The 25789-nt window shown below is 47.5% G+C and overlaps 1 protein-coding gene across 1 annotated transcript in view; it reads right to left on the bottom strand.

Moving 5' to 3' along the window:
- Positions 1 to 25789, bottom strand: part of PIK3R4 (phosphoinositide-3-kinase regulatory subunit 4) — a 1130409-nt gene that overhangs the window by 873340 nt on the left and 231280 nt on the right. The window contains exon 6 of the mRNA XM_069648735.1: positions 25112 to 25333. Within this exon, the coding sequence (XP_069504836.1) occupies positions 25112 to 25333 (222 nt within the window). The remainder of the gene's footprint in view (positions 1 to 25111; positions 25334 to 25789) is intronic.

Here is a 25789-nt window from a genome sequence, read left to right as displayed (position 1 = left end):
TATTTTTATGGGAAACCCGTCACTACCAGGAGCCGTGCATTTCTTCCATCTAATGCCCATCTAAAGTCTCCCTACTCTATCGGGGCCTCTAGTTCTTCTCTCACGTCTCCCCCTAGCTTCGGTAGCCGTATCAGGTCCATCAGATCTTCCACGTCTATAACCACTATACCCACATACCCTTTTCACTTGTATATAAATGCTTGTAGAATTCTACAAAAGCCTCATTAATCTGCTCCCGAGTGCCCACAATGTCACCTGATTTGGTTCTGATCCGAGTTATAACCCGTCTTGGGCTTTCCCTACTTATCAACCAGGCTAATAACTTCCCCGCATTATCCCCCTCCCCATGCAGTCGGACATCCCTCTCAAAGTGTGTTAGGTCCGCCAGTGTCTTATGGTGAAGCTCAAGAGTCTGCGTCAGTCTATCCCCAAACTGGATTCCTCTCGCTGCGTCCCTGTCCAAATCCACCACTTGTCCCTTCGTCCATCGTAGTGTTTCTTGCAATCTTTTCCTCATTCCTATTATCGTGAAGAGGCACACCCCCCCCTTATGTCTGCCTTGAAGACCTCCCAGAGCGTCTCCCTTGATGTTATCGATCCATTGTTTAACTCAAAAGAAGTTTCCACATCCCCCTGCGTATCTCATTTTCTCTCTGCATACGCCAAAGCCGTCAGGGGGTGGGGGGGTCTTCTACTTTTCCCCAACAGTTTGAACACCAGAGGGGAGTGGTCCGAGAGGGTGCATGCCAAATATTCCGGCCCCCTCAAATTGCTGGTAGTATTCCCTCCCTGTAGGATAGTCCAGGCGTGAAAATGTTGCATTTACTCCTGAGTAATATGAAAACCCTTTCTTCACCATGTCTCTATCTCCATATTTCTTCTAGATCAAGTTCCCCTATCACCCTGTGCAGGGACGCTGTCATGTGCATTTTACTGGGTCCCCTTCCCCAGCCCATCCAGGTGCTCATCTAGGTGACAATAAAAATCCCACTGACATAAGATAATTTCCCTTCTGTACGCCCCCATCATGTGTAGGACCGATGGGAAGTATTCCTGGTCAACTACATTCGGTGCATATGAATTCACCAAGCACAATGAGCTATCTTTCCATGTATTAACCAGCACCATCGACCTCCCCACCTCATCTGTCAGCACCGTTTCCACCCGTAATGGTACCCATCTCGCTACCCAGATTAACACCCCACTTGCTTGAGTTGAATAGGACGTGTCGAATATCTGCCCACCCAACATTCTCCACAATCTCCCCAGGTCACCCTTACTCATATGCGTCCCCTGTATCATGGCCACTTGTATCCCATGCCGATTTAGAAACTCTCACACCCTCCATTTCTTTTGTCTTGATCCTATCCCCTGCAAATTCCATGTTCCGATTTTCAGTCCTCCCAGGTCACCCATTTTAGCGTCTAGAACATATCCTGTCCCTGTCCTCCGAGGCCTCCTCCTCCTACCCCCCTCGTGTACCTCCTCGTTCGATCCAGCTACCACTTGTGTTGCTATGCCTCTCCCATGACCCCATTTCCGATTTTGTGCCTTCCAGAGTTTGTTCCACCTCAGGCCATTTTCTCCCTTCCGGTCCCCGCAGCCCTACCCCAGGTAACACCCATCCCCAACTTGGGGTCATTAACCCCAACCCACCCCCAACTCCCCATTCTCCAATCCCCCCTCCCGCCTCCCCAACCTTCCAAAAACTGTGTTCCTCAGGTGTCTCGCCTTTTGGATCCATCCCACCACTCCCAACATGTAGACCCCTTGACTAACACATCCCACCTCAACCCCCTCCTCGTGGGTAATAGCCAATGGCGTCAGTTAAGTTAATGTTAAAGGACATTTGTACCGCAGACTATCACCACCGGAGTGGTCCATTGGTGCTCTGGCGGCTCTGAAAGAGTAGGGGAGGTTGAGTTAGTGGGAGGAAGCAGGAAATGTGCAAGAGAGCAGTGATGTGCTGTTGCCGGCCTCAGCCCGGTGGGTCTGTCGGCTGGGCCTATGGTGTTTGCGGCCGTAGTCGTCGTGTACTGTTGTGCAAGGCTATGTGTGTTTTTGTTTTGTTGTTGCAGTGTAGTGAAGTTTGTGCGGTTTGTTGTGCTGTAGGTTTTGGTTGTTTTTGGTTTGGAGTTTGAGGGGTGTAAGCAGAAAGGGAAATTGTTAGTAGGGTTGGTTAGTTTGCGTCTCTATCCTGAATTGAAGCGCTTGGCTTGCATAGTCTCCCCTGTTGCAGCTCTGTCGTGATCTGGGTCTGACTGGCATACAGGTTCATTACTCCTCTAGCCCCCGCATCTAACATGCTCTCTCATAGCTCCACTTATCCTCCATCCTTCGTGCGTGCCACCTGTGTTCCTGTCTATCCGGTGTCACCCGCCCAGCTGCCGTGGACTTTTACTTTCCCGGGTCAGGGATGTCCGTGTCTTTTCGGTTTAGTTATCCTTTTTCCAGTTTCGGTTTCCAGGTTTAGTCTGTGGTGTTGTAGAGCCAGGTTTTTAGTGATTTCGAATTTTAGGTGATCTTCAGTGTTTCTTATTTCCTTTGGGATGTTGTTCCAGGTTTTTGCGGCTAACTGGTAGAAGGAGGTGCCTCCAAGTTTTTTCTTAAGGTATGGTTTGAGTTCCAGGCGGATTTCGTTGCTTGATCGGAGGGGTCTCGTTGGTTTGTAGACTGTTATTTTCTTTTTTAGGTATTCTGCTCCTTGTCCGCCGATTGCCCTGTGCGTTATGCACATTGTTTTGAAGGTGATGCAATGTTTTACTGGGATCCAGTGTAGTCTTTTTAGGGCTGGAGTGATGTGGTCTCTTCTGGATAGTTTGAGGAGTAGTCTTGCTGCTGCATTTTGGATCCGTTGCAGTTTCTTCAGCAGGTATTCTGGTATTCCGAGGTAGAGGTTGTTTGCATAGTCTATTTTAGACATGATTAGGGCGACGATAGTGAGTGTTTTGTGCGCGAAGTAGAGGAAAGGTAGAATTCTTCTTGCCGTCCGGAGGAGGAAAAAGCATTTCTTCACTGTTGCATTTATTTGTGGCTCCAGGGTTAGGTTGTTGTCCATTAGGTTTCATTCTCTTGGTCTTTGGATACGATCATGATTTCTGCCTTTCCTGGATTGATTTTCAGGTTGTTGGCATCCATCCAGTCGAAGACTTCTTTTAGACAGTCGGTTAGGGTTGAATGGTCGGCATCTGTGTCTTTGATTTTGTAGATGATCTGAGTGTCATCTGCGTAGTTTTAACATGTAATGTTGTATTTTTTGAATATTCTGATAACCAGAGTCTGGTAGATGTTGAAATATAGTGGAGATAGTGAGGAACCTTGTGGTACTCCACAATCGTTAGCTCGTGGAGTGGATTTGAAAGGTTTTATCCATACGGTTTCTGTTCTGTCTGCTAGGAATGATTTGGTCAAGCGTAGTGCTGTGTCTGTTATGCCTACGTTTTCTAGTCTTTTGGTCAGGGTGGCGTGGCTAACTGTGTCAAAGGCTGCAGAGAGGTCGAGCAGAATAAGGGCTGAAGTAGTGTTTGAGTCTGCATTCGTTTTGAGGTCGTCCCAGATGGATAGAAGTGCTATTTCCGTTCCTCTCGCTGGTCTGAAACCGATTTGAGCTTGGTCCAGCAGGTGGTGTTTTTCTACGTATTCTTGGGTTAGTTTATATACGTAGGTTTCTAGAAGTTTCGCTGGGTAGGGGATGTTAGAGATCGGCCTGTAGTTGGAGAGGTCATCTACGTCACCACTTGTGTTTTTTAAGAGTGGCTTGATGTATGCTGATTTGAAGATCTTCGGTACAGTCCTTGTTGATAGTGATATATTTAGAAGGTTTCTGTAGTGTTCTGCTGGCGATCCTTGCCCGAGGATTGATTTGTAGATGTCTGGGGGACATGGGTCCATGGGTGATCCCGCTTTCTTGCTTCGTTTAACCAACATTGCGAATGCTTCTGCTGATATTTCAGGAAAGCTTCGGAGTTTGTGTTGTGGTTTCGAGTTGGGTTCGTTGGGTTGTATGGTGTGGTTGGTTGGTCGCTTTTGTATGGTTTGACGGATGTAGTTGATTTTTTTTTTAAGTGATCTGCCAGGTCGTTGCATAGTTTTTCTGAGGTGGTTGGGGTGTTATCACAGCCTGGTGGGTTTCTCATTTCTAAGTGAGGGGAGTGTCCCGTCCCCACCCGGTGAACTAGTTAACGCCCCTCCATACCTCTCATTTACCCATAGGTGACTACTCCGTAGTGATTTCCCCCTCACGTGGTTCCTCAATACCCTTTATCTTCAGTTCCCCCCTCTAGGCTGTGTTCCCTCGAAACCCACTCCATTTTGTGAACCCCCGTTTTGTGGTGACATGTCTAGCCAGTTCCACACCTCTTTCAGGGAAGTAAAGAACCATGACTTCCCCCCCTGATAACACTTTTAGCTTAGCCGGGAAAAACATCATATATTTTAGGTTCAATTGTCAGAGTTGGCGTCTCAATGCGTCATATGCTCTTCTTTGTCGCTGTACTTCCAATGTGAAGTCCGGAAAGATACGCAGTTTTGAGCTCCCAATTTCATAGTAACCGATCTTGCGGGCTTCTTGTAGTATATCATCCCGGTCCCGAAACTTCATAAGGTTTTCTACAAATAGCTCCACAGAGGGTTCTTCTTCTCTCTCCAGTATCCCGACCAGTCAAACATTACACCGTCTGGAGCGATCCTCTGCATCCTCCGCTCTTGTCTCCAGGGTTCTGGTCGCCCCCACCAAGCCTGCCATTTGTTTCTTGAGGATTTGAATATCATCTTCCACTGCACTGACCCTCTGTTCTATGTCTGTGACCCGTTTGCACACCTTGCGAAGATCAGCCCTTACTAGGGAGATATCCACCTCTACATCCATAATGCTTACTTCCAGGGAGGCTTTGGACACCTGTATCGCCTCCATGAGTGAGTGCAGGGTCAGCCCCGACCTCCGCCGCCACCTGTTGCTCCTTCCTCTCGGGTCTGGTCCGGTCCTGCCTGTTTTTGTTAACTTGGTCCTTTTTGTCTGCGTACCTTTCCACTGTTTGTTGTCCCTTAACCATCTTGGTTGCAGGCTTTGTCCGGGTGGCACTCAGATTATGCCTCCAGGCTCAGCCCAATCATAGAACAAGTTACTCTCTTACCTGGTAACGTTCTTTCGATGGGATGGTCCGACGACGTATTCCATATTATCACAGTAATCACCACAGCTGTGCTGCTTCGGAAAATCTTCGGCGTCTGCGTCCTGCGTCGATGACGTCGATACGCCGCACTTGAGGACCTCCTCTGACAGCCGACGTCACTGGAAGTTATAAGTAGGACGCACAACGCCCGTAGCCTCAGTTTTAGTTTTTTCCCAGAACGTGTGCCACCAGTCTTCTGCCAGTCTGACACACAAAGCTTTGCGGAAACGTAAGCTGCAAGTGCATAAGAAAATCTGTAGGGGGAAGGTAGGGAGGGAGCGATATGGAATACGTCGTCGGACCATCCCATCGAAAGAACGTTACCAGGTAAGAGAGTAACTTGTTCTTCGAGGGGATTGGGTCCTCCGACGTATTACATATCTACGACAGGCTCCCAAAACAGTACCAATGCAAGGAGGTGGGAAAAGAATTTAGAAAACAGAAATTTAGCATGCCCAATCAAATTGCAGAGTAAAGGACCGCCTTGCCAAAGGCCAGAACCCGCTACCGGATGGAATCGAGGAAATAGTGACGTACAAAAGTATGTAACGAAGCCCAAGTGGCTGCATCACAGATGTTGTGTATAGGAACACCCCTCTGCAGGGCAGTAGAGGCAGCCATACCCCTGGTAGAATGGGCCCGTAAGCCGACCGGTGGGTACTTACCCGCCAAGCGGTAACACTCAGAGATAGCCAAAATAATCCAGCGAGAAAGTCTGTTTCGTCACAGCCTGTCCCAAACGCTTTGCAGAGTAACCAATAAAGAGCTGATCGTCCACTCTGACCCGGGACATGCGTGAAATATAAAAGCTTAACGCTCTCCTAGGATCAAGCCTATGGAGCCTCTCCTCTTCCTTACCAGGATGCGGAGGAGGATAAAATGCCGGAAGAACAACCTTCTGGCCTAAATGAAATTCCGACACCACCTTCGGAAGAAAAGAAGGACGAACTCTAAGGACAACCCCGTCCTTATGAAACACAGTGAAGGGTGGCTTAACTGAAAGTGCTTGTAACTCACTCACTCTGCGAGCGGAAGTGACCGCAACTAAAAATACCGTTTTCAGAGTAAACAGTCTCAAAGGGCATGAATGCAAAGGCTGAAACGGAGCACCCATCAGAAACTTGAGAACAAGGTTCAAATCCCAACCGGGCACCTGGAAAGGTGACGGAGGGAACACATTAGTGAGCCCTTTCAGAAACTGAGAAATTAAAGGAATTTTAAAATAGGAACACTCTTCAGATGAGCGCTTAAATATGGACAGCGCCGCCAGGTAACTTTTAAATGGTACCCACTTGAAGGCCCCTGGTGGGCCAAAGAAAGCAAAAAAGACAGAACCATGGGAATTTCACATGCAAAAGGATCCACATTCTTAACCCTGCACCAGTCGCAGAACTTCCTCCAACGGCAACGGTACAGGGACTTTGTTACGGGCCTTCTGGCCGAAAGCAACACCTCCATCACGTCTTCAGGGAGGTCCCAATCTTTATACCTCAACCTTTCAGAAACCAAGCGTGAAGGTAGAGGGACCTGACCTCTGGATGGAGAACCTGCCATCCCCCCCCCGTGAGAGCAGATCGTCTCGGTAGGGAAGACGACGTGGAGGGCAGATGGACAAGTCAAGAAGGTCCGGGTACCATGTCCTCCGGGCCCACGCCGGAGCAATGAGGATCATCCGGAAACCGAACCTCCGTAACCTCCGCAGTACTTGCAGGATGACCGGGACTGGAGAAACGCGTACAGCAGTGGGAATGACCACTCCACCACGAACACGTCTCCTAAGGCTCAGTTTGAAGGAAATTCCTGCGAGCAGAACCTCCGGTTGACACTGGAGGCGAAGAGATCCACTTGAGGGGTCCCCCAAAGGGCGAAGATCTCCAGGAGAATCTCCTGAGCCAGCTCCCACTCGTGAGAGATCATGCTCTGCCTGCTCAGAGCGTCTGCCGTCTCGTGTTTGTCTCCTGCCAGATAAACTGCCGAGATCGAAACTTCCTGCTGGATTGCCCAGAACCAGAGCTGCATCGCCTGCCTGCACAGAGGAAATGACCATGCCCCCCCCCCCTTTTTGTTGAGGTAGTGCATGGCCACCGTGTTGTCCGTCAGGATCAGGACATTCTTTCCTCGCACAGTCAGCAGAAAAGCCTCCAGGGCTAGCCTGAAGACCCTCAGCTCCAACAGATTGATATGGAGTCTGGACTCTGACGGAGACCAACGACCGCTGATTGTCAACTCGTTGGCATGAGCGCCCCATCCCGTGAGGGATGCGTCCGACACGATTGTCACCTCCGGCCAGGGCAGCCAAAATGGAGCCCCCCTCATCAGATTGCCTTCGTCGGCCCACCACAGAAGGTCCCGAGCGACTGAAGACGGCACCTGAACAGGGTCCGACATCCTGCCGGAGGACTGAGACCACTGGAGCTTGAGTGCCTACTGCAAAGATCTCATTCGCAACCTGGCCTCTAGCACCAGAAGAATGCAGGATGCCATGAGGCCGAGCAGTCTCAAGACCTCGAACGCTGGTAGAGTCTGGGCAACTTGAAACTTGTGCACCATCTGCTGAATGTGATGAGCCCTCACCTGGGGAGGAAAACACTGCCCCAGGGACGTGTCGAGCACTGCTCCGATGTACTGGAGCCTCTGAGTTGGTGTCAAATGGGACTTCCTTAAGTTGAGGGAGAAGCCCAGCTTGTGGAGGGAGTGGCAGGTGAATGACAGATGATCCAGGACTTGCTCGGGAGAGCGCGTCCTGATCAACCAATCGTCCAGGTAGGGGTAAGCGTGAATCCTCCCTTTCCTGAGGTGCGCTGCCACCACTACCATGAGCTTGGTGAAGACCCTGGGGGCGGAGGTCAATCCGAACGGCAGGACCCGAAACTGAAAGTGTGAGTCGCCAACCGCAAACCTCAGGTACTTCTTGTGCTTCGGATGGATCGGCTTGTCTTGAGGCCTCTACCGGAAAGGAAGACAGTAGCCGTGGGTTATGATCTCCATAACCCACACATCTGAAGTAATGGCGCGCCACTCTGCAAGATGCTGCGCCAGCCTTCCCCCAACCGGCGAACCATGGGACATGGCCTCATGACTGAGCTGAAGTGGCTGCGGCGTTGCTTGAGGGCAAAGAGGCAACAGCCCGAGCGGCGTTGGCACCTCGAGTACCTTGTTTTCCACCTCTGGCACTCCTACGGTGGCCCCTTTGACTGGCAGCTCCTCTCGCTTTACCAAAGGATGAGTAATAATGAAAGGAACCTCCCCTTCATTGCTGTCCCCTAGGATGAAAAAGCAGAGGTTGTCGAACTGCAGCGCCCAACGACTTTGCTGCAGTTTTGGAGGTCTGCAACCTCTCAAGGCTCTCATCAGCCTTGCTGCCAAAAAGATGTTCCCCGTCAAAGGGCATGTTGAGAAGCCGGGCCTGCACATCAGGAGCAAACCCCAACTTCCGCAACCACGCAAACCTGCGTATCACAGTGCTCGCCGCCATCGACCGGCTGACGCAATCTGCCATGTCCAAACCCGACTGAACGGCCTCGCACATAGCATCCTTGCCATCCTGAATCATGGCAAGGAAATCATCCCGTTCATCCCCTTCAGGAATATGTTCAGATGGCAAGGAAACACAGTTCCACAGAGTGTGCGTGAAACGAGACAAGGCACAAATGGAGTTGGCCGCCTGAAGCGCCATACCCCCTGCAGAAAACACTTTCTTCGCCCAGCCGCAAAAACGCTTGTCATCCCTATCAGGAGGGATGGTAGGGTACGACGCCTGCTTTGCCGGGGCCGTAACCGCCTGCACCACCAAACTATACGGAGTAGGGTGCTTGGACAAGTAGCAGGGGTCACTACTGGCTGGGCGGTATTTTCACGGCAAAGACTTGCTCACTGCCGGGAGACTCTCCGGAGCAGTCCAAGCCGCTGCCACCCTTCTTTGCAGAGCCATATGGAATGACAGTACAGGGTCCAATGTCGTGGATATCCGTAAGGTCATCCTGAACAAACTCCCCTGGGGGAGCAGACCATCCTAAGTACTCGGTGACCCTTGACATAAGTCGCCGGTACGAAGAATCGGCATGAGTGCCAGGCTCAGGCCTACAAAACTCCACCTCCGGAGAGGTGTCCAGCCCACTAGCATCATGCAGGGACTGCCTCAGGTCCTCAAACTATGGCCCGAGAGAATCTCGTCAGACACCGTGTTAGGCACCATGCCATCATCAGAGCCCTCATCCACCTCTGAAAGGAATTCCAGATGGCGGTAAGAAGGCACAGAACTGGAACCAAAGCCATGCTTGACCTTGGCCAGAGCCTTCCTAGGTGGTTCCCCCGAGCCACGGGGTACCCCCGTCGACACAGCCCCAAAAGGTGTCAAGGGCGTCAAGTGAATCGGCGCCGACGTCGAGAGACTCGGCGGCGACACAGGCCTTGAGAGAGGAGCCCCGAGCGTGTCCCTCGACATCCTGGGTGCCGACGGCATCGACGACTGCCTCGGAGGCGGAGCCTCGAGAGTGTCAGTCGACGACCTCGGCGCGACAGGCGTCAATGTCTTCCTCGAAGACTTCACAGGTTCACGCGGTCTTGAGCGCGTCGAGGACCGGGACCTGGACCAGGCATGCCGAGAACGATTCCCCTTGTCCGAGCGAGACCTTTCACGCGAAATCGTGACGACCACCCGAGCCCGAAGGTGTGCGAGCGGCATCTCTCAGCTGATCACGACCGACCCCACTCGGAGGCGCGGATGGACCAGTGCCCTGCGATTTGAGAATCGCCAACATTTTCTTCCCGAAGGAAGACCATTTCTCCGGTATCGCATGCTTGGTGGGGTAAGCGACCCGCCGACGGGCGGAGTCCTCGGATGAGGACGGGGAAGGTGACCGATGACGGCACTTCAGGGAGTGCCTCGAAGAGGCAGAGGAGTGGCGAGACCGACTCCGGGACCGAGACCCACTGGACTTCCGACGACGACACGGAGAGTCGCCCCTCGAGTCGTCCGTCGAAAGCCCCGCAGACCTCGACTTCCGGGGGTTGGACACCTTATCTACCGATAACAACTTCTTGCGCTCCCGCAAGGCTTTCGACGTGACCGAGGCACCAGATGAAGGCGTCGTGCGAGTCCGTGACCGACATCTTGGACCCACAGTCCCCCGCACTTCTTAAAGCCCGCAGGCGGTGTTGAAGACGAGGTAGACATCTTCACGAAGAATAACTTCACAAACTAACAGGTTCGAAGAACTGAGATGAACAACAGAAACTCCAAAGAGTCGAGGCGTACCAAGATTCACGAAGCGAACACGTTCGCAGAAAAAAACGGAACAACTGAGGCTACGGGCGTCGTGCATCCTACTTATAACATCCAGTGACGTCGGCTGTTGGAGGAGGTACTCAAGGGCGGCGTATCGACGTCATCGATGCAGGACGCAGACGCCGAAGATTTTACGAAGCAGCACAGCTGTGGTGATTACTGTCATAGATATGGAATACGTCGGAGGACCCAATCCCCTCGAATGGGTGGTTTTTCGGCTTTGTGCCCCTCCTATTTTCGTCCGGTACCTCCCCTCCACCCCCCGGGTGCATCTCCTGGTGTTCTTGCCTGTTTTCTCAGGAGTGGTTGCAGTGCAGCACTCTTCAGGCCTTTCGCTGAATAGCACCAGCGTTGGTTCTCTCAATCCCACCAAGGGCTGGGAGTGGGTTGGATCCTGTGATGGGGTCCGGAGCCCGGGGAGCGCTGGCAGTGCTCTTCATCCCTCTTCTTTCTCACGCTGTTGTCAGGTTGCCTTTATGAGCAGATTAGATCCTTCAGTGTCTAACGTGCAGCGTTGTGTCCCACGGGCCTTTTAGGTCCAGTGTGTGTAACCCGCCAACACCATCTCTGCAGGTGCTGCTCCCTCTCCCCCCAGTTTGTCTCGCCTTGTCTGGCTGCCTGTATAGCTACTCCACTCCAATGGGGGTATATCCCACGGTTAGTCCGTTAAAAGAGGGGGGGGGGGACACTTGGACCCGGGATAAGCAGCAGGCGCAGTTATCTCTCACCTTCTCCAGTGCCCAATCGTTCCGCTGACTCCAGCTGCAGTAGACCGTCTCCCCGGCTCCCGAGCCGCTTGCGGTCGGTCCTGCCACCGTTCAACCCCCTGCACGTGGGGCGACCGGCTCTGCACACGTAGAGCGCAGTCCCCTCTGGTCCCTCCTCCTGGTCGCCGGCTACCGTCTCGCTGAGCCTCCCTTCTGAGCATCCACTATTGTGGGGCACTGTTGTGGCTCCCGCTCAGCTCGATGCTCCTAGTCACTTAATTGGGGGGCGGTGGGGACGATCTCCGCTTCTCATACAGTGAGCGGGTATGATTCTTCCGTCCGTGCAGCTCCTTTGATGCCTGGGGAATCGCCTGCTGTTTTCTCCGACCCCGCCGATAGCGTTCCTACTTCGCCCCTGGTCCTCAGCAGTCGGATGCGATCTTCCACTAGCCAGGTGTCTGCGGCTCCTTACTTCGTCCGGATACGGCTCTCCGGTGGTAATTTTGAGCCCGCTTCGGAGTCACTCACGGCCTCCTCTCTGCTTCCCGGGCCGGGCAGACTTTGATTATCCCTTGCCAACGTACCAGTCGTGGCATCCACTGTTTTTCTAACCGTCACCTTACTTCTGACTCATTTCTTTGGGTTTAACTGTCAGATTTTAAAAGGATTTAGGCCGGTGAAGCGGGAGCCCCGCAAAACTATGTTCACATTGCATGCTGGCAAGCCATGCCCCCCTAGTCCAGCCTTGAGAAAACCAGGGATCTGGAGACAGTGAGCCGCTGAGGGAGTACCTCAGAGAAGGTATACCTCAGAGAAGGTGCAGCTAGTAGTTGGACTTTTTAGAGATGTCCGAGATGTGAGTGGAGAAGGAGAGAGTGGAGTTGAAGATGACCCCAAGATTTCTTGCCACGCAGGTGGGTGCAGGGCCAAGTGAGGCCGGCCAGCGTGAAAGTGGGAAAGCGGGAGCAGGAGTCCCAATGTGAACAATCTTAGTCTTACTGGCATTGAGGCAGAGGTCGTGTGTAGCACACCATGACTGAAATGCGGACAGTCCGATATGAGCGAGGAAGAGCAGGTGGCTGAGGGTAGCCTGAAGGAGAGTTGTGTGTCATCTGCATAACACTGGACGTTAGAGATGAAAATGGCAATCACACGTGCCAAGAGTGATAGTAGACAGAAAGGACCCAAGTTCCACCTGGGATGGGCGGTCAGAAACAAAGGAGGTTAACCACGCCATAGCCTGACCTGTGATTCCCAGGGTGTCACAGAGACGTGCAATCAGGATGTTGTGGTTTACCGTGTCAAATGCAGAGGAGAGGGTGCCTTGCTAAAGTACAATGGGGGATTTCCTGCATCCCCTCTCATAACACATGAATTTTGCTTTCTCGACATTCAGCAACAATTCGTGTTCTCCTGTATATCGACACAATTTGCTGACCGCCCTATGCAGAACCACAATTGTGTGGTCAAACAAGACAATACCGTCCACGTAGGAAAGCCAGTAGACATGTTCACAGTGTATCTTTGGAGGGCAACAGTACACTTTCCCCAGGTAATCAGGCAAGTCCGATATGTACAAGTTTAAAAGTAGAGGAGCCAGCACACCGCCCTGCTTAACCCCACAATTAGTGGGAATAGGTTTGGTGCTGAATCCTGCACCCCCCACCTGCACACTGACATTAGTAAGTTTTTTAACTGCTTGATCGCCTCCAGCAGTTTGCCGGAATGCAAAAACCAGTGAGATTCTGCCACAACTTTTCACAGTTAAGTGTCGAAAACCACCCTCAGATCAACATACAAGACAGAGAGGAGGGGAGCCCTCAACCAGGGCACTCCCAATTAAGGAGTCCATAAAGAGCAAGTTATGAGTCGTAGCAGAGCCACTCCCGAATCAGGTGTGGACCATTCCTAGCTACTTACTAGATTCAACCCAGTCCTGTAAAGTTCTAAGCAACAGCATAGCAAATATATATATATATTTTATAGGCCCTACTGAACCTTGTGCCCGCTGTGCTACTGCAAAGTATTCAAAAGGACATCCTGAATTTTATCTGGAAAGGAAAGAAGCAGAGAGTCAATAAGAGTGTGCTGTACTGCACTAAATAGATGGGGGGAGTGGGATACCTGAACATACAGAACTATTTCCAAGCCACACAGCTAAGATCGATAGCAGAATGGTGTAGGGGAGCTGAAGGGAAGAGCTGGATTCAGATGGAGCAGGCAGTGGCAAAAGAGCATACATGGAAGATACCGTGGATAATAAAATGTGGATAGACCTAAAGTGTTCATGGAAAACCCATCACAAAGTGTACGCTAGATATCTGGGGTAGGGTGAATAAAAGGGGTGTTCTAGCAAGCTGGCCGTTAACGGGTAGTAAAGCTCAGTGGCAAAGCACTCGTCTTCGAAGCAAGACAACGCAGAGCAACACAGGTTCGAATCCCGGGTCGACGCTTAGAAACCTCTCCGGTAATAAGCACCTCGCCATGATACCTATGGGTCTGGGCGTGTAACAAAAGTAACAAATAAATAGATAACTATTATAATTATCCCTGTTGACATCGATATTTGGGAACCCAGCCTTTCACACAGGAAAGGACTACAAAAGGTTTTATAGATGGATAATAGGGGGGCTGAGGGAGCTTTGGGACCTATATGATGGGCAGAGGTTTAAATGGTTTAGGGAAAGCTCTGGGGACTTTGATCTCGAAGTAGAAGACGCATATGCATATCAGCAGCTCAAGCACTGGGCCACATCACAGGTGATTGCGGAGGGGGCCACAAGGACACAAACAGCATGCAAAATGCTGCTTAGTAATAGTGAAACTAACAAAGGCGTTATCCCAGCCATGTATAGAATTTTGATGGATGCCAGGGAACAAATGGTGATAGGCTTACAGGTAAAATGGGAAAGTGAAACGGGCAGAGTATTCACAGATGAAGAATGGAACAGGGCAATAATAGCGGCTTTTAAGAGTTAGAAGCGTGTTCAGAACCAGGAGCTTCAATGTAAAATATTACACAGATGTCATTATATGCCTGAGAAGCTGCACAAAATATGTGCGCAGAACACACCTTTGTGTTGGAGAGGTTGCAGGATGGAGGGAACGGTGGGTCATAGGTGGTGGTGATGCCCAAAACTCACATATTTCTGGCAGTATAAATAAAGACTCATCAAGATCCTGGGATTCCTGGTTGAGCTAGCCCTACCGAATATATCTTGCCAAGAAGAACCAAGACTACATGGTAATGCATATCTGCTACACACCATTCTTAAGTATTGTATCTGTCATTTATAAAACACCTTTTACCATTATTATAGTCCCAATGCGCTGGTGGTGGGAACTCTGTCAGGGACCAAAGTCCAGAGTGTTGGAGGTCTGGAGTAGGATTAGAATGTGTGTGCGCATTCGGCCAAATAAGGCTTAGCAGGGCTGGCTAGGCTCCGGTAGAAGCAACCCACAAGGTCAGTCATGTGGATGGGTGCTGAGAGGAGGCAGGAGATGGCACGAGTACTAGAGGCTTGCTATGTGTCCAGGGTGCCCAGATTTGCTTTAGGTATTTGCTGCATACTGATATCAGAGGTGTTGCGGCGTAGTCTGGTGCAAGTAAGCGGAAACAATTGTGACCAGCGAGACCAAATTTGTCGTTGTATTTTGATGTGTGCGGGTAGCTGTGCGTGCAGCCAGTGTCCTCTGGAGTGGTGTGTAATACATAACTAGCAGTTCGGTGGATATTTTTTGTATTTGCGCCCAATCAGGTAGTGGCTTCATCTGTTGATTCTTGCAACTGCGATAAAACGGTTAGTTACAGCGACAGTCTATGCTTCACAAATTTCAACTAGAGGATCATGGTCTATACTTACAGGCTCTTCCAGGGGAAAAGCATGGCAAGTCTTCCCAGATATTGTGTGCATACTAGACATTCACAAATTGTAACCTTTACCATGGGAGGCCAACCCTATAGTTCAACCCACTGCGATACCCACCTAACCCTTAAATCCTTCCAGTGTGATTCCAGATCAGTTCTTGATGTCTTCACAGATTAATGCACGAGAAACCCCCCACCTGTTCTAGCTGAATTACTTTGAGCGCACCACCTGGAGGTGAATGTTCATATGCTCGGTTTGGGAATTGGAATGTTAGGAACGGGTTTCTGGATAATGTAGCAAATAGGCATGTTTTGAGGACTTTTTTTGAAGGAAAGGTAGTCTTCGATGCAGTGGATGTGCAGAGGAATAGTGTTCCAGATGGTGGGAGCTAGGATAGAGAAGGCTGAGCCGCTAACTCTAGTGGAATGGTAATTGGAAACAGTGAGGAGAGCCGAGCCGGATCAGAGGTTTCTGGAGGGTTGGTAGTGTAGGATTTCCTTCTGTAGGAACTCTGGTCCTGTAATGGAAGGAAGTGTGTGATGCACATGGCTTTGAAGGTCACTCTTAGGCTGATAGGGACCAGTGTAGTGCTCTGAGGGACGGGTGATATGTTCTCTAGGCGAGAGGACAAGGAGAAGTCTGGCTGCTGTGTTTTGGATTCGTTGGAGTTTCCTGTACTGGCATGCTGGGAAACCAAGATGGAGGGAGTTGATGTAGTCTAGGTGGGAGGTGATGATGGGCAGTATTGAGGAGACTCTTTGATAGGAGAGATAGGCTAAAGATTTGCTTTAGGCTGCGTAAGTGGGAATGGCAAGTTCTGAATACAGAGTTGATGTGTTTGGAGAGAGATAGGTCTGCGTCCATGGTGCATCCAAGATTTTTAATGGAGGTGGAGGCGGCAGGTGGGGCTCAAAGGGCCTGTGGCCATGGTATAGGTTGGGAAATGAGAGCAGCTTTCCAGCATATTAGGATTTCTGATTTTCCCAGGTTGAGGATAAGGTTGTTGGTCGTCATCCATAGGTCAATATCCGAGAGGCAAGGTTGGGAAGGGGGAGGCTGGAGTCTTTGGAATTTTGAAAATGATCTGGGTGTCGTATGTGTAATTATTGTAGGTAAGGTTGTGAGAGCAGATGAAAGCCGGCCGTTCAGTACGCTTAGGTAGATGTTGAAGAGGATGGGCGTGAAAAGGAGGCTTCTTGAGCGTCCACTTTTGTGACAGGCTGGGGGCGGAAGAGAACAGTGGGAGGATAATAATTTGCGAGCGATTAGAAATGAATGAGGAGACCCAATTGAAGGCAGAATCTTTGAGGCATGGGGTGAGGAGTCTGTTCCGGAGTATTGTGTGGCCGATGGTGTCAAAGGCTGAGAATAGTTCGAGGAGGAGCAGTACATCCTTCTGAATTGGCAGCTCTTTTTGTGCAAAGTGATGCATTGCGCAGAGCTTGAAGAGTCGGGAAACCCCATTAAATTTACAGTGGTACTATAAAGTCTGGGAAGCTCTCGGTATGGAAAAGATGACAGCAATAATCAGAGGCACAACTAAGCAATTCAGCAGGAAATGGTTGCATTTCCTAATGTATGCTCTTAAAGATAACAATCATTGATATATGTCCTCAAGAAACAAGTTGCTAGAGGAAGATGTTCCAGAGAGTCAGGACAGAGAAGAGGGATTAGACCTGCGGGGGAAGAGGGGAATTATCAAATTAGAAAGATGAAATGTAAAAGAGCCCGGAACTGTTTAAGGATATTGGTATGTTGTATCTGTTAAAGCCAACAATGTTCATGTTACTGTTGATATGAAGCTTGTGATTTACTGCAAATAAAAGCTTGGTTAAACAAGAAGAGCGAGTTGGGAAAAGTACTTTAATAGTGCAGATTCTCCAGAAGAGTCAATCATCCTGGGAGTGACGACTTTTTTTTGGAAGAGGAGAAAGGATGGCATCCAGAACATTTGCTAGGTAAAGAGAGACCCTTGCGCAGGATGATGTACAGTTTAGCAGCACAATTTTGGGGGGCCATTCCATGTGTAGACTGCCACAAACTGATGTTTCCATGTCGCGTTCCTCCCTTAGGCAGTAAAGATAAACCATGAGGGGATGGGGGGTCAGTAGTGGACATCTGCCTCAATCAGTACTTACCTGTCTTTAAGCTCTCATTGAGATTCAGAATGAGCAGTTAGTAAGATAAATTGTTAGTGGTATTCCTGAGCAGAGATCATGCACCACCAATGGCTTCATATATACTGCCCCCAACATCCTGTCCAGTGCCATGGGTGCGCAAAAGAGTCAAGCAAGCCACATTACTACACTTGGCGATCGAAAAAGTGAGGACAGCTAGCACTGAAAGCAACATATCCAAGATGAGGAGTCTGTAATAGTAAGGAATCCATTAGAATGCCTAGGCTAACATACATAGTCTTCCCTTCTCAACTGTCACTGAAGTGCTCTTATGATTAAACTACGATTTGTCCCAAGTATGCACAGTGAAGAAACATAAGACCACTTACCTGGGCTTGAGATAGGAAAGAGACTGGAGTCGGAAGTAGCCTGGTGTTCCTGAGAGCTCTGTGTAGTCCCTTGAAGAGAGTAGGAATTCCCCTGAGTTCCCCTCGATGGGCCAGCTCTAGGCTTGCCCTTCGAGAAGCTCTGAGGGAAACCCTTGTGGGGAATAAAACCTGTGGATGTGCTGCTAGTGTATGTTCTTTACCTGAGTTGACCAGGCGTGGGAGGCTGTTCTACTTATTCTTCGGGCTGGTTTAAAGATTTGGCCTCAGAATTGAACTGTAGCAAGTAGATAAAAAAATAAATAAAGTTAATCCTGGTAAGCCTGCCGGAGTAGAAAGAATTCTAAGCTAAGACTCTTAGGTCTTACCATGCGTGAGCATGAAGAATGCTGAATGATAAGGAATCTCCCTTGGGTTTAACAGAAGGTAAAATTGTACTAAATAAACAGAAAGAGAAGGAGAGGATAAGTGGTAGAAAATTAGACTCAACTCTAAGATGGGGATATTAGCATTAGCCAAGGGAAAAACCAAGGGAAAAGCCTACCCTTTTACTTTCAAGCCTTTTTGAGCCAGCCTGAAAGGATGAGATGGCTTGCCTGAGATGTTCCAGAGAAGAGATCTAGCTGTAATGAAAGATTCTCTGTAAATAGCGGGCCTCCGACAACCGCGAGGTTGCCGTGAAGAATAGATAGACAGTTAATTACCTAGAGGTTCCCTGGAGGGGAGCGTGAACTGTGCGTTTAAAGCATGGGGCTTACTCATGAACTGACGTAGTTTGCCCAGATTTGGCTTCGGGAATGAACATGAAAGGTACCCAGCTAATTCCTATGAAGTAAAAAAGGAATTTGTGAATAAGGCGCAAGAAATGAATAGAGGAATATTTCGCAGTCCTAACAAAACAAACATACGAAGCGTCTGCTGGCTCCTACGAGAGTAGCAACGCGTCTACCTCTTGGAGTTGCGGGGCAATAAGAGAGTAAACAGGAAGTGATGACAGAGGCTTGCGAAGCTTCCTGGGAATGAACCACTATCCTGTGTAGTATGATCGGGTTAGGTGCCGAGGTGACGGCCATCTTGGAATCAGGAACAACTAGACTGCACCGTAGGTTATTTCTAAGTGCAGAATCGACGGCCATGTTGGAAGTAGGCCGAAATGTGAAATTCGTATTGGTGATCATCACAAGTGAATGATGGAATACTGGTGCAGTTATTTGTGTCTATGATAATATCTAGTTGCCTTTTTCCTAGTATGAATTGCTTTACAAGTGGTCATAAACTGCACGAAGTCGGTTTAAAAAGCATAGGCAAAGCCGTTAGTTGGTTATACATTTTATGAAGATATATGTGATGGAGAACCAGGATTATAATTAACTTTTCGCTCTTTCAAATGTATGATGATTCAAAGATACCTAAACAATGACTTCTCTTTAATATATTTTTGGCAGATGATTTTAAAATAAGGGCAAAGCTCCTCTCCAACAATGCCCTCTTTCCCTGTGTTGTATCAAACAAGATCTAAGTGGAAACTACAAGTTGAAAATGTTTCTGGGTAAAAGAACTAAGTACATTTTAATAGATATAATATCTTTAAATTGCTTCACTCAGTCCCGTCCCTTCGTACATATCTGACGGAAGACATTGACATAGTAGAATATGCATCTGAGCAACACTCAGATTGGGCAATTTTGAATCTTCATTCTTCAGTGAATGAAAGTACTCTTTTGTCAGCAAGTACCGCATTACTTTCATTTGGATATGAGCAGACAAAATATTGAGAAAAAGAAAAATGGTACTCAGGAGCCGCAACAACTTCTCCGAATATATGGAAGACCGAAAATGAGCCGAGAAGAGCTTTTCTACAAATCAAAAGGAGATAGACGCACTCATGAACTCATCAACAAGCTCATAATGATTACGAAACACCAACAAGAAATGCAATTGTCCCTGTAAAGAAAATCCGTTTAGACCATCATTAGCGCTGGGAGGAATCAACAACAGAGGACTGCTCAATAACTTTGTAGAACATGAGAGGTTTTCGACACTTGTTCTGCAAGGTGGTCTAGACAAAAGAGGTAGTCCAATAATTTGCCTCCAGGAGTCCTGGTTATCTGAACCAACGACTTGTGATGGGTATACAACCCTACTAAATCCTGCAGGAAAGGGAAAACTAGGACGTCCTTTTTCCGGCCTGCTGACCTTAATTAAGCACAACTCAAATTGATCGATACTTGACAAATGTATTCGAAGATACACTGAGCTAACAACAATTATCTGCGGCGATCTAAACCTTAGTTGGTTCGAACAAACCTGATGCTGAACGGGACAATGCCAGGTGGCATTCCTGCCCGTCCGACATGGCATAGAGACAGCTGTCACAAGATCATTGACTACTTTTGGGCTTCAAAAAATCTGATCTCAATAATAAAAAACACTTGAAGTAACAAAAATGTCAAATAGTGATCATGACGCTCTGAAATTGACCTGCGCAACTGAAATGAGTCAGTCGTCAAGTAGCTTCAAGTGCAACGTGCAAGTAAATCAGGGATTAAGTTGGCTGCGGCTCACTAGAGGAGCTACTTAATTACTATGCAACAATTTAGCAATACTTAGCGATGAAGGAGGTGACATAGTCAATGATGTGCCTATACTATCACAGTTTCAAACTAAAAAAAGTGGCTTTATAGTGGAAAGACAAGTCGCTAAATATTTCTTTAGTAAGCAAATAACTGCAGAGAAAAAAAAAAACTACGAAAAGACATTTTTAATCAGATAAAATCAACCAAAGACCAGAATTCAGGTCTGGCAATTAAAAAACGTCACCAGAAATATTGAAATTGGTTAATCGCACACGCTGCGAGATCAAGAGCAAGGCGAGAAAATGTTGAAATCTATTTTCGCAAAAGACTCTAGAGATACCTTGACCATTTTGAATGAAGGTTGTCTTTCACAACAGGTACATTTGCCTAACACCATCAGTGCAGATAAGTGGGAACAACACTACTTCGAGGTCTATAAAGCTCCAACCTCAAGAGTCAAGTCCAACACCAATAAAGTGAGATTGCCTTGGTCAGTGGAAACAAGTCGACCTGAAATATTAGAGGCAATAGGCAAATAAAAAAATTCAGGTGCCGCTGGAACCGATGGGTTGAGCAATTATACCCTTAAAAAGAACAAGGAAGAGTGGGCAACTTTTATCTGAATCCGGTTTAAACGGATAAATGCATCGACAATCATTCCATCATCTTGGCAATGGGCAATAGTGGTCCCTATTTACCAAAAGGGAGACTGATGTGGATCCCAACAACTTACGGCCGATCGCCTTGCTTGACGTGACTGGCAAGATGTTCGCCTCCTTTCTGCAAAAACAACTAGCTAAATGGGCAGAGGAGGCAGGCGTTGTGGACCCCAGGCAAACGGGATTCACTAAAGGCATTGGAGTTGAACTCAATCTAGCAGTAATTAACTAACTGAAACGTACAGCGATGAAGGACGGGAAAAATGTGTTACTGTGCTTCATAGACTTACGCCAAGCATTCGATAACGTAGACCAAACAGATTATGGGCAAAGTTAGAACACCAGAACTGCTTCAGGCAATAAAGACTCTTCATACAAACACCTCTATAAAAGTGTGACTTAGAGATGGAGACCTCTCTGCTAAGATCATTACAGAGCAGGGAGTAAAGCAAGGCTGCCCACTTGCAGCACTGCTATTTAAACTCTACATCGCAGACTTGGAAACGGCCTTCAAGAATACTATCTTATTTCCACCAAGAGTAAACAATCATCAAATAAAATGGGCTATTTATGCCGATGATGTCGTGTTAATGGACACAACCCAAATTGGCCTCCAGAGGCTAATAAAGGATCTGACGATTTACTTTCAAGAGAACAACTTACGAATAAATGTTGCCAAATCTGAAATCATGGCTTTGGGCACAGAGCTGGGTAAAAAAGGTTTAGAGTTCAAGTGGTACGCAGAGGAAACCCAATTGGAAAAGGTAGACTCAATCAGATACCTGGGCATTATGTTTAATAAATCAGTACGAGAATGGGCATGGACCCAGGACCTCAAAGCCAGAATGAAAAATCTAGTCCTACAAGGAATGAAAATACATGCAACTTACGAAAAATTCACTGCGAAACCAATACTTGCGTTTTATCGCCAAAAGGTGAAGGTGACAATAACATTTGTCAGTGAAGTTGGATTTAACATTGAGTGTGAAACCTGGGAAATCTTGGAGGGACAATTCTGGCGGAAAGTTTTGCGTCTCCCACAGAGTGTACCCATCACATTAATAAGATACGAACTTGACCTTCAATCCTTATTTTCGATAGTTCTCTGGAAATCCATCGCGATGTGGAGCAAAATGATGCCGTGGCCTGCAGCCCTACCATATCAACTAGTTCCACAAAAGGACAAACCTGATAGAGGGTTACTCCATAACTGGTCTAGTAAAATGCAAGTTCAACTAGCTGCTGAAAATATTAACACGGAATGTCTTAAAAAAAAAAAAAAAACATGTGCAGCAAAAAAAAGAAAGAAAACTACTAGAGAGCGATTGGACAGTGTTAGGGAGAATTATCTGTTAAGGCTAATTTCCCAAACCTAGTGATTCCCCCAGCAGCTTTGCTGGATTTTTGGGGTTTATTATTTTCTCCTGCTAAGAGTGAGACTGTTTTTCTCCCACTCTTAGACATGATTTGAGATATCCTTTGACTTTGCAATGTGTTTAATGGGCTATGGGGTCTTTTACTCCATAGGGTTTCATGTGGTTTTTGGTAAGTGTGTTACACAGCACCCTCAGTGCAGTAACACAGGGATATAGACTCCATACCCTGGGACTGACTACTGCCTCCCAGGGCATGTAAAGTCACCATTGACTTTACTAGTCTTAAATTGGGAACATAACCAGTACAAACCATCATATTGTGGAAGTACTGGTAGGGGTAATTATATTGCCCCTGGGTCTGTTTTTCGAAGGGGCACTGTGCAGTCCCCCCTCATCGAGTTTCTGGCTGGTGGCAGTGGTTACCACGCAAAATATTCCTTAAGAATACTATGGATTTTCCCATTCATTTTAAACGCACCACTTTTTGGTGCAATGTTAAAGATACCGCCGGATTATTTATTTAATATTTATTCCCCGGTTGGGTCTTTTCGCCAGGACTCGGTTTTAAAATGGTGTTTGTGTTCGCCTCTGTAACTCCAACCCAAGTCGAGCCCTTTGTTCCACTTTTTGGCGGGCTTCTCCACAGAAGCCTCCAAAAGTGGTGCCACTCTGTCTGGGTCTACAGGATGTGTGGGAGGGGGGTTTAGGCACCCTGGACTGAGTTGCCTCGGCAACTCAAGTCGCACTCTTTTGTGATTGGCCCAGTGGTGAGCCGCCCGGCTCACCACTTTGCATGTTTGAGTGACAGCTAGGACTGATGAATGGGGGTTTTCTGAGTAAAAGCAGGGCTTTGGGGACTGGGACTTCAGACGTCGCCACAGGACCAAAGAATCCGAAGAGGGAGAAGCTGAGCCGACCTGCAATGACGACACCACCGGTGGAGCCCTGCTGAACCGTCTCACCACTTCTTCCAACGACAGAGGAGATCTTCATCCCGAAGAGTCTTCTTCCTTTGACTGGTGGGTTTAACCAGTTTGCCCGCCTTTTCGCCTTCCCGGATCATCTCATGGCCGCCTTGCCTGTGCCAAGCACTGCGGCAACCGGAATACCATGTTTTACCACTACCGCAAATAAAGGGTAGTACCTTTTAACCGGAGAAAAGAATTATTCTTCATATTCTTTTTCATATATAGCAGATTCTTCCCTGGCAGTGCAACGACCTTCAGCTTTCCTCCACGTCGAGATCTTCTCTTCCTCTGGACGACGCCGCGACCTGCATCCACTGCCAGGAACAACTGCCCCCGCTGGAGGATCCTCTCCACTTTCAAGGTACTGTGTCAGCCTGGACTCCCTCGCAACGGTCTGTGTGGGGTGTCTCGTAAATCCTCATTTTACCACTTGGGTTGGCCCTAGGCTGGCTAACTGAACTTTTCTGAGCTGAACCGATTCCTTTTTAAACTCTCTGCAAGACTTTCCAAGCCTTTTAATCTTATCTTGGGCGCATTGGTATTCTACTCTCTCCAAGAGGGAGCCTGGCCTCTGAACTTTTTTCTCACAAGTAGACTTTGACTTTCCTGCCCTGCTGGGTGCTTCTAAAGAATTATGTTGTGTGCTTTTCCCAATTTCTGCCTTTTCCCTCCCCTTTTCTTAATTTAAGTGCCATCTTTAGTTAAGCGCTCACCTCTGTCTGGAAATAAGTGGTGTTAACTAAGACTTGTCTAATAAGGAATAAGGGATGTATATATATTAATAGTGACTGTGTTTTTGAACTTGCTTACATTAATAGTGCTAGAGTGTTTCTAAGTGTGTCTTTAAATAAATAATTAATTATATACTTGATACCAAAGCTCTGGTCAGTGTTTGCTTGTGCTACTGTATTTTGCTACCTATCTTGTATACTCTACACACTGTCTAACTCTTCTTGAGAGATGTCTGGCTGCTCAGCCACAGCTACCAGGTAAATCTGGGTGGTACAGACTGCTACCAATTGGGTTTACTGCCAACACCAGTAGTCTTAAGCCTTTTGCAGTGGTCCCTAAGGGAACTGCACAGGTTTCTGCCTAACAGACAGCCACGCAAAACAAACGGCAGGACTATGTGACAGCCCTAAACCTGGAAGGGGAAGCGAGAGCAGTCAATATTCTCCCTAAGTACTTGGTAAAATTTCCATCTAGAACCACAGAGACCAATTCTTGAGACGAAGATTAAATCTGTATGCAACAAATGAATTGTCGGTTTTAAAACATCTATCAGAAACAGGAGATGCACAATGCTGCTACTGTAAAAGAAAGGTGGAGTCGCTTAAACATGGGTGATGAATGTGATGCATAGCGGCTCTAAGAACTCAATTCCTCTGAAAATTCACTCCACAAAACGGTAACATTGACGAATGGTGGCAGCGGGTGCTATCAGGCAGGAACTGTATGCTAACATGTGCTTTAATAGACCTTTTTGACTGCATAATTGCATAATAGTGATGCACAGGAACCTTGAGGTTGCCGGTTTGAGTTACAATTAATTTAAAATCAGTTGGTAAAATTGGTAACCCGCACCTTCGGCGGTAACATTTTGTTTTGTTTGTGAGACTTTGCTGATGCTGTGGTTCTGTTTTGTGTTGTTTTGTTTTGGTTGATTAAGACAAATGGAAAATTTCCTTTTTGTTGGAGAAATGAAATGTAAAATTGAAGTTTGTAATAAACTAATATATTTTTACAATAAAATAAAAATAAAAAAATACTCAGACCATCTTCAGAGGTTTATAAGAGTCTCAACAAGTACGCTTAGTTGAAACACTCAACTCATGCTAATCACATTTCTCATTAATCTTCATTTCTGTACTCTAGGTGTGTAAAATGAGAAGCATGCACAGTTTTAATTCAATAATCTCGACTTGTCAGGCGGTATAGCTAATGAGTACATTTGCGATGGTAAACAGGTATGCTAACATTTCACTGGGTACCTACCAACTATGCTGTCAAAGAAAGCACCGCGGAGATGCCAATCATTCTTATCATTGAGGAAGGTGATCATGTGCGAGAGGAGGACATCATTGGCCTTTTGGCGGCCAAAGAAAACGCACAAGCGTGTTATTCCATTCTCCATGAGGGTCTGTTTAACAATATTCTCTGGGTCACTCAACAAAGTCACAACTTTCTGCTGGACCATTTCATGCAGGGCCTGCAATTCTGCAAGAGAAAACAATGTGCATGCGTGAAAATGGTATAACCAAGAGCCGCGTTTCAAATACACAAGGCCTTTTTTGTTTTTGTTTATTTTTTTTAAACATTGCTTTCTGAAAGGGGAGGCGCCAATAACGTAGATTAGTTGAACAATATAAGGGCTATAGCTGTAAGGTATATGCAGGCTGAACCATTTTTTTTTTATAGGTGCATTTTTAGTAAACACGTTACCTTACACAACATTTGATAAACATGAATTTCAAAAAGCAATCGAAGACAGGACACCCTTTTTAAATTACATTAGTTCATCATCAAATACATCAATAGAATACAAACACATCAACTTAGACAACATTAACTTCCCACAATCATTTATAAGTTTAATAAAACTTATCGAAAATCTTATTTAGGAGAGTTTAACCTTATTTTATCTCTAATTCATCATCAAATACATCAATACAC

The sequence above is a fragment of the Ambystoma mexicanum genome, chromosome 2q, assembly GCF_040938575.1.
Source record: "Ambystoma mexicanum isolate Mex_15411 chromosome 2q, UKY_AmexF1_1, whole genome shotgun sequence".
NCBI lineage: Eukaryota > Metazoa > Chordata > Amphibia > Caudata > Ambystomatidae > Ambystoma > Ambystoma mexicanum.
The sequence above is the reverse complement of the archived record's forward strand: the minus strand, read 5'-3'. Positions and strand labels throughout refer to the sequence as shown.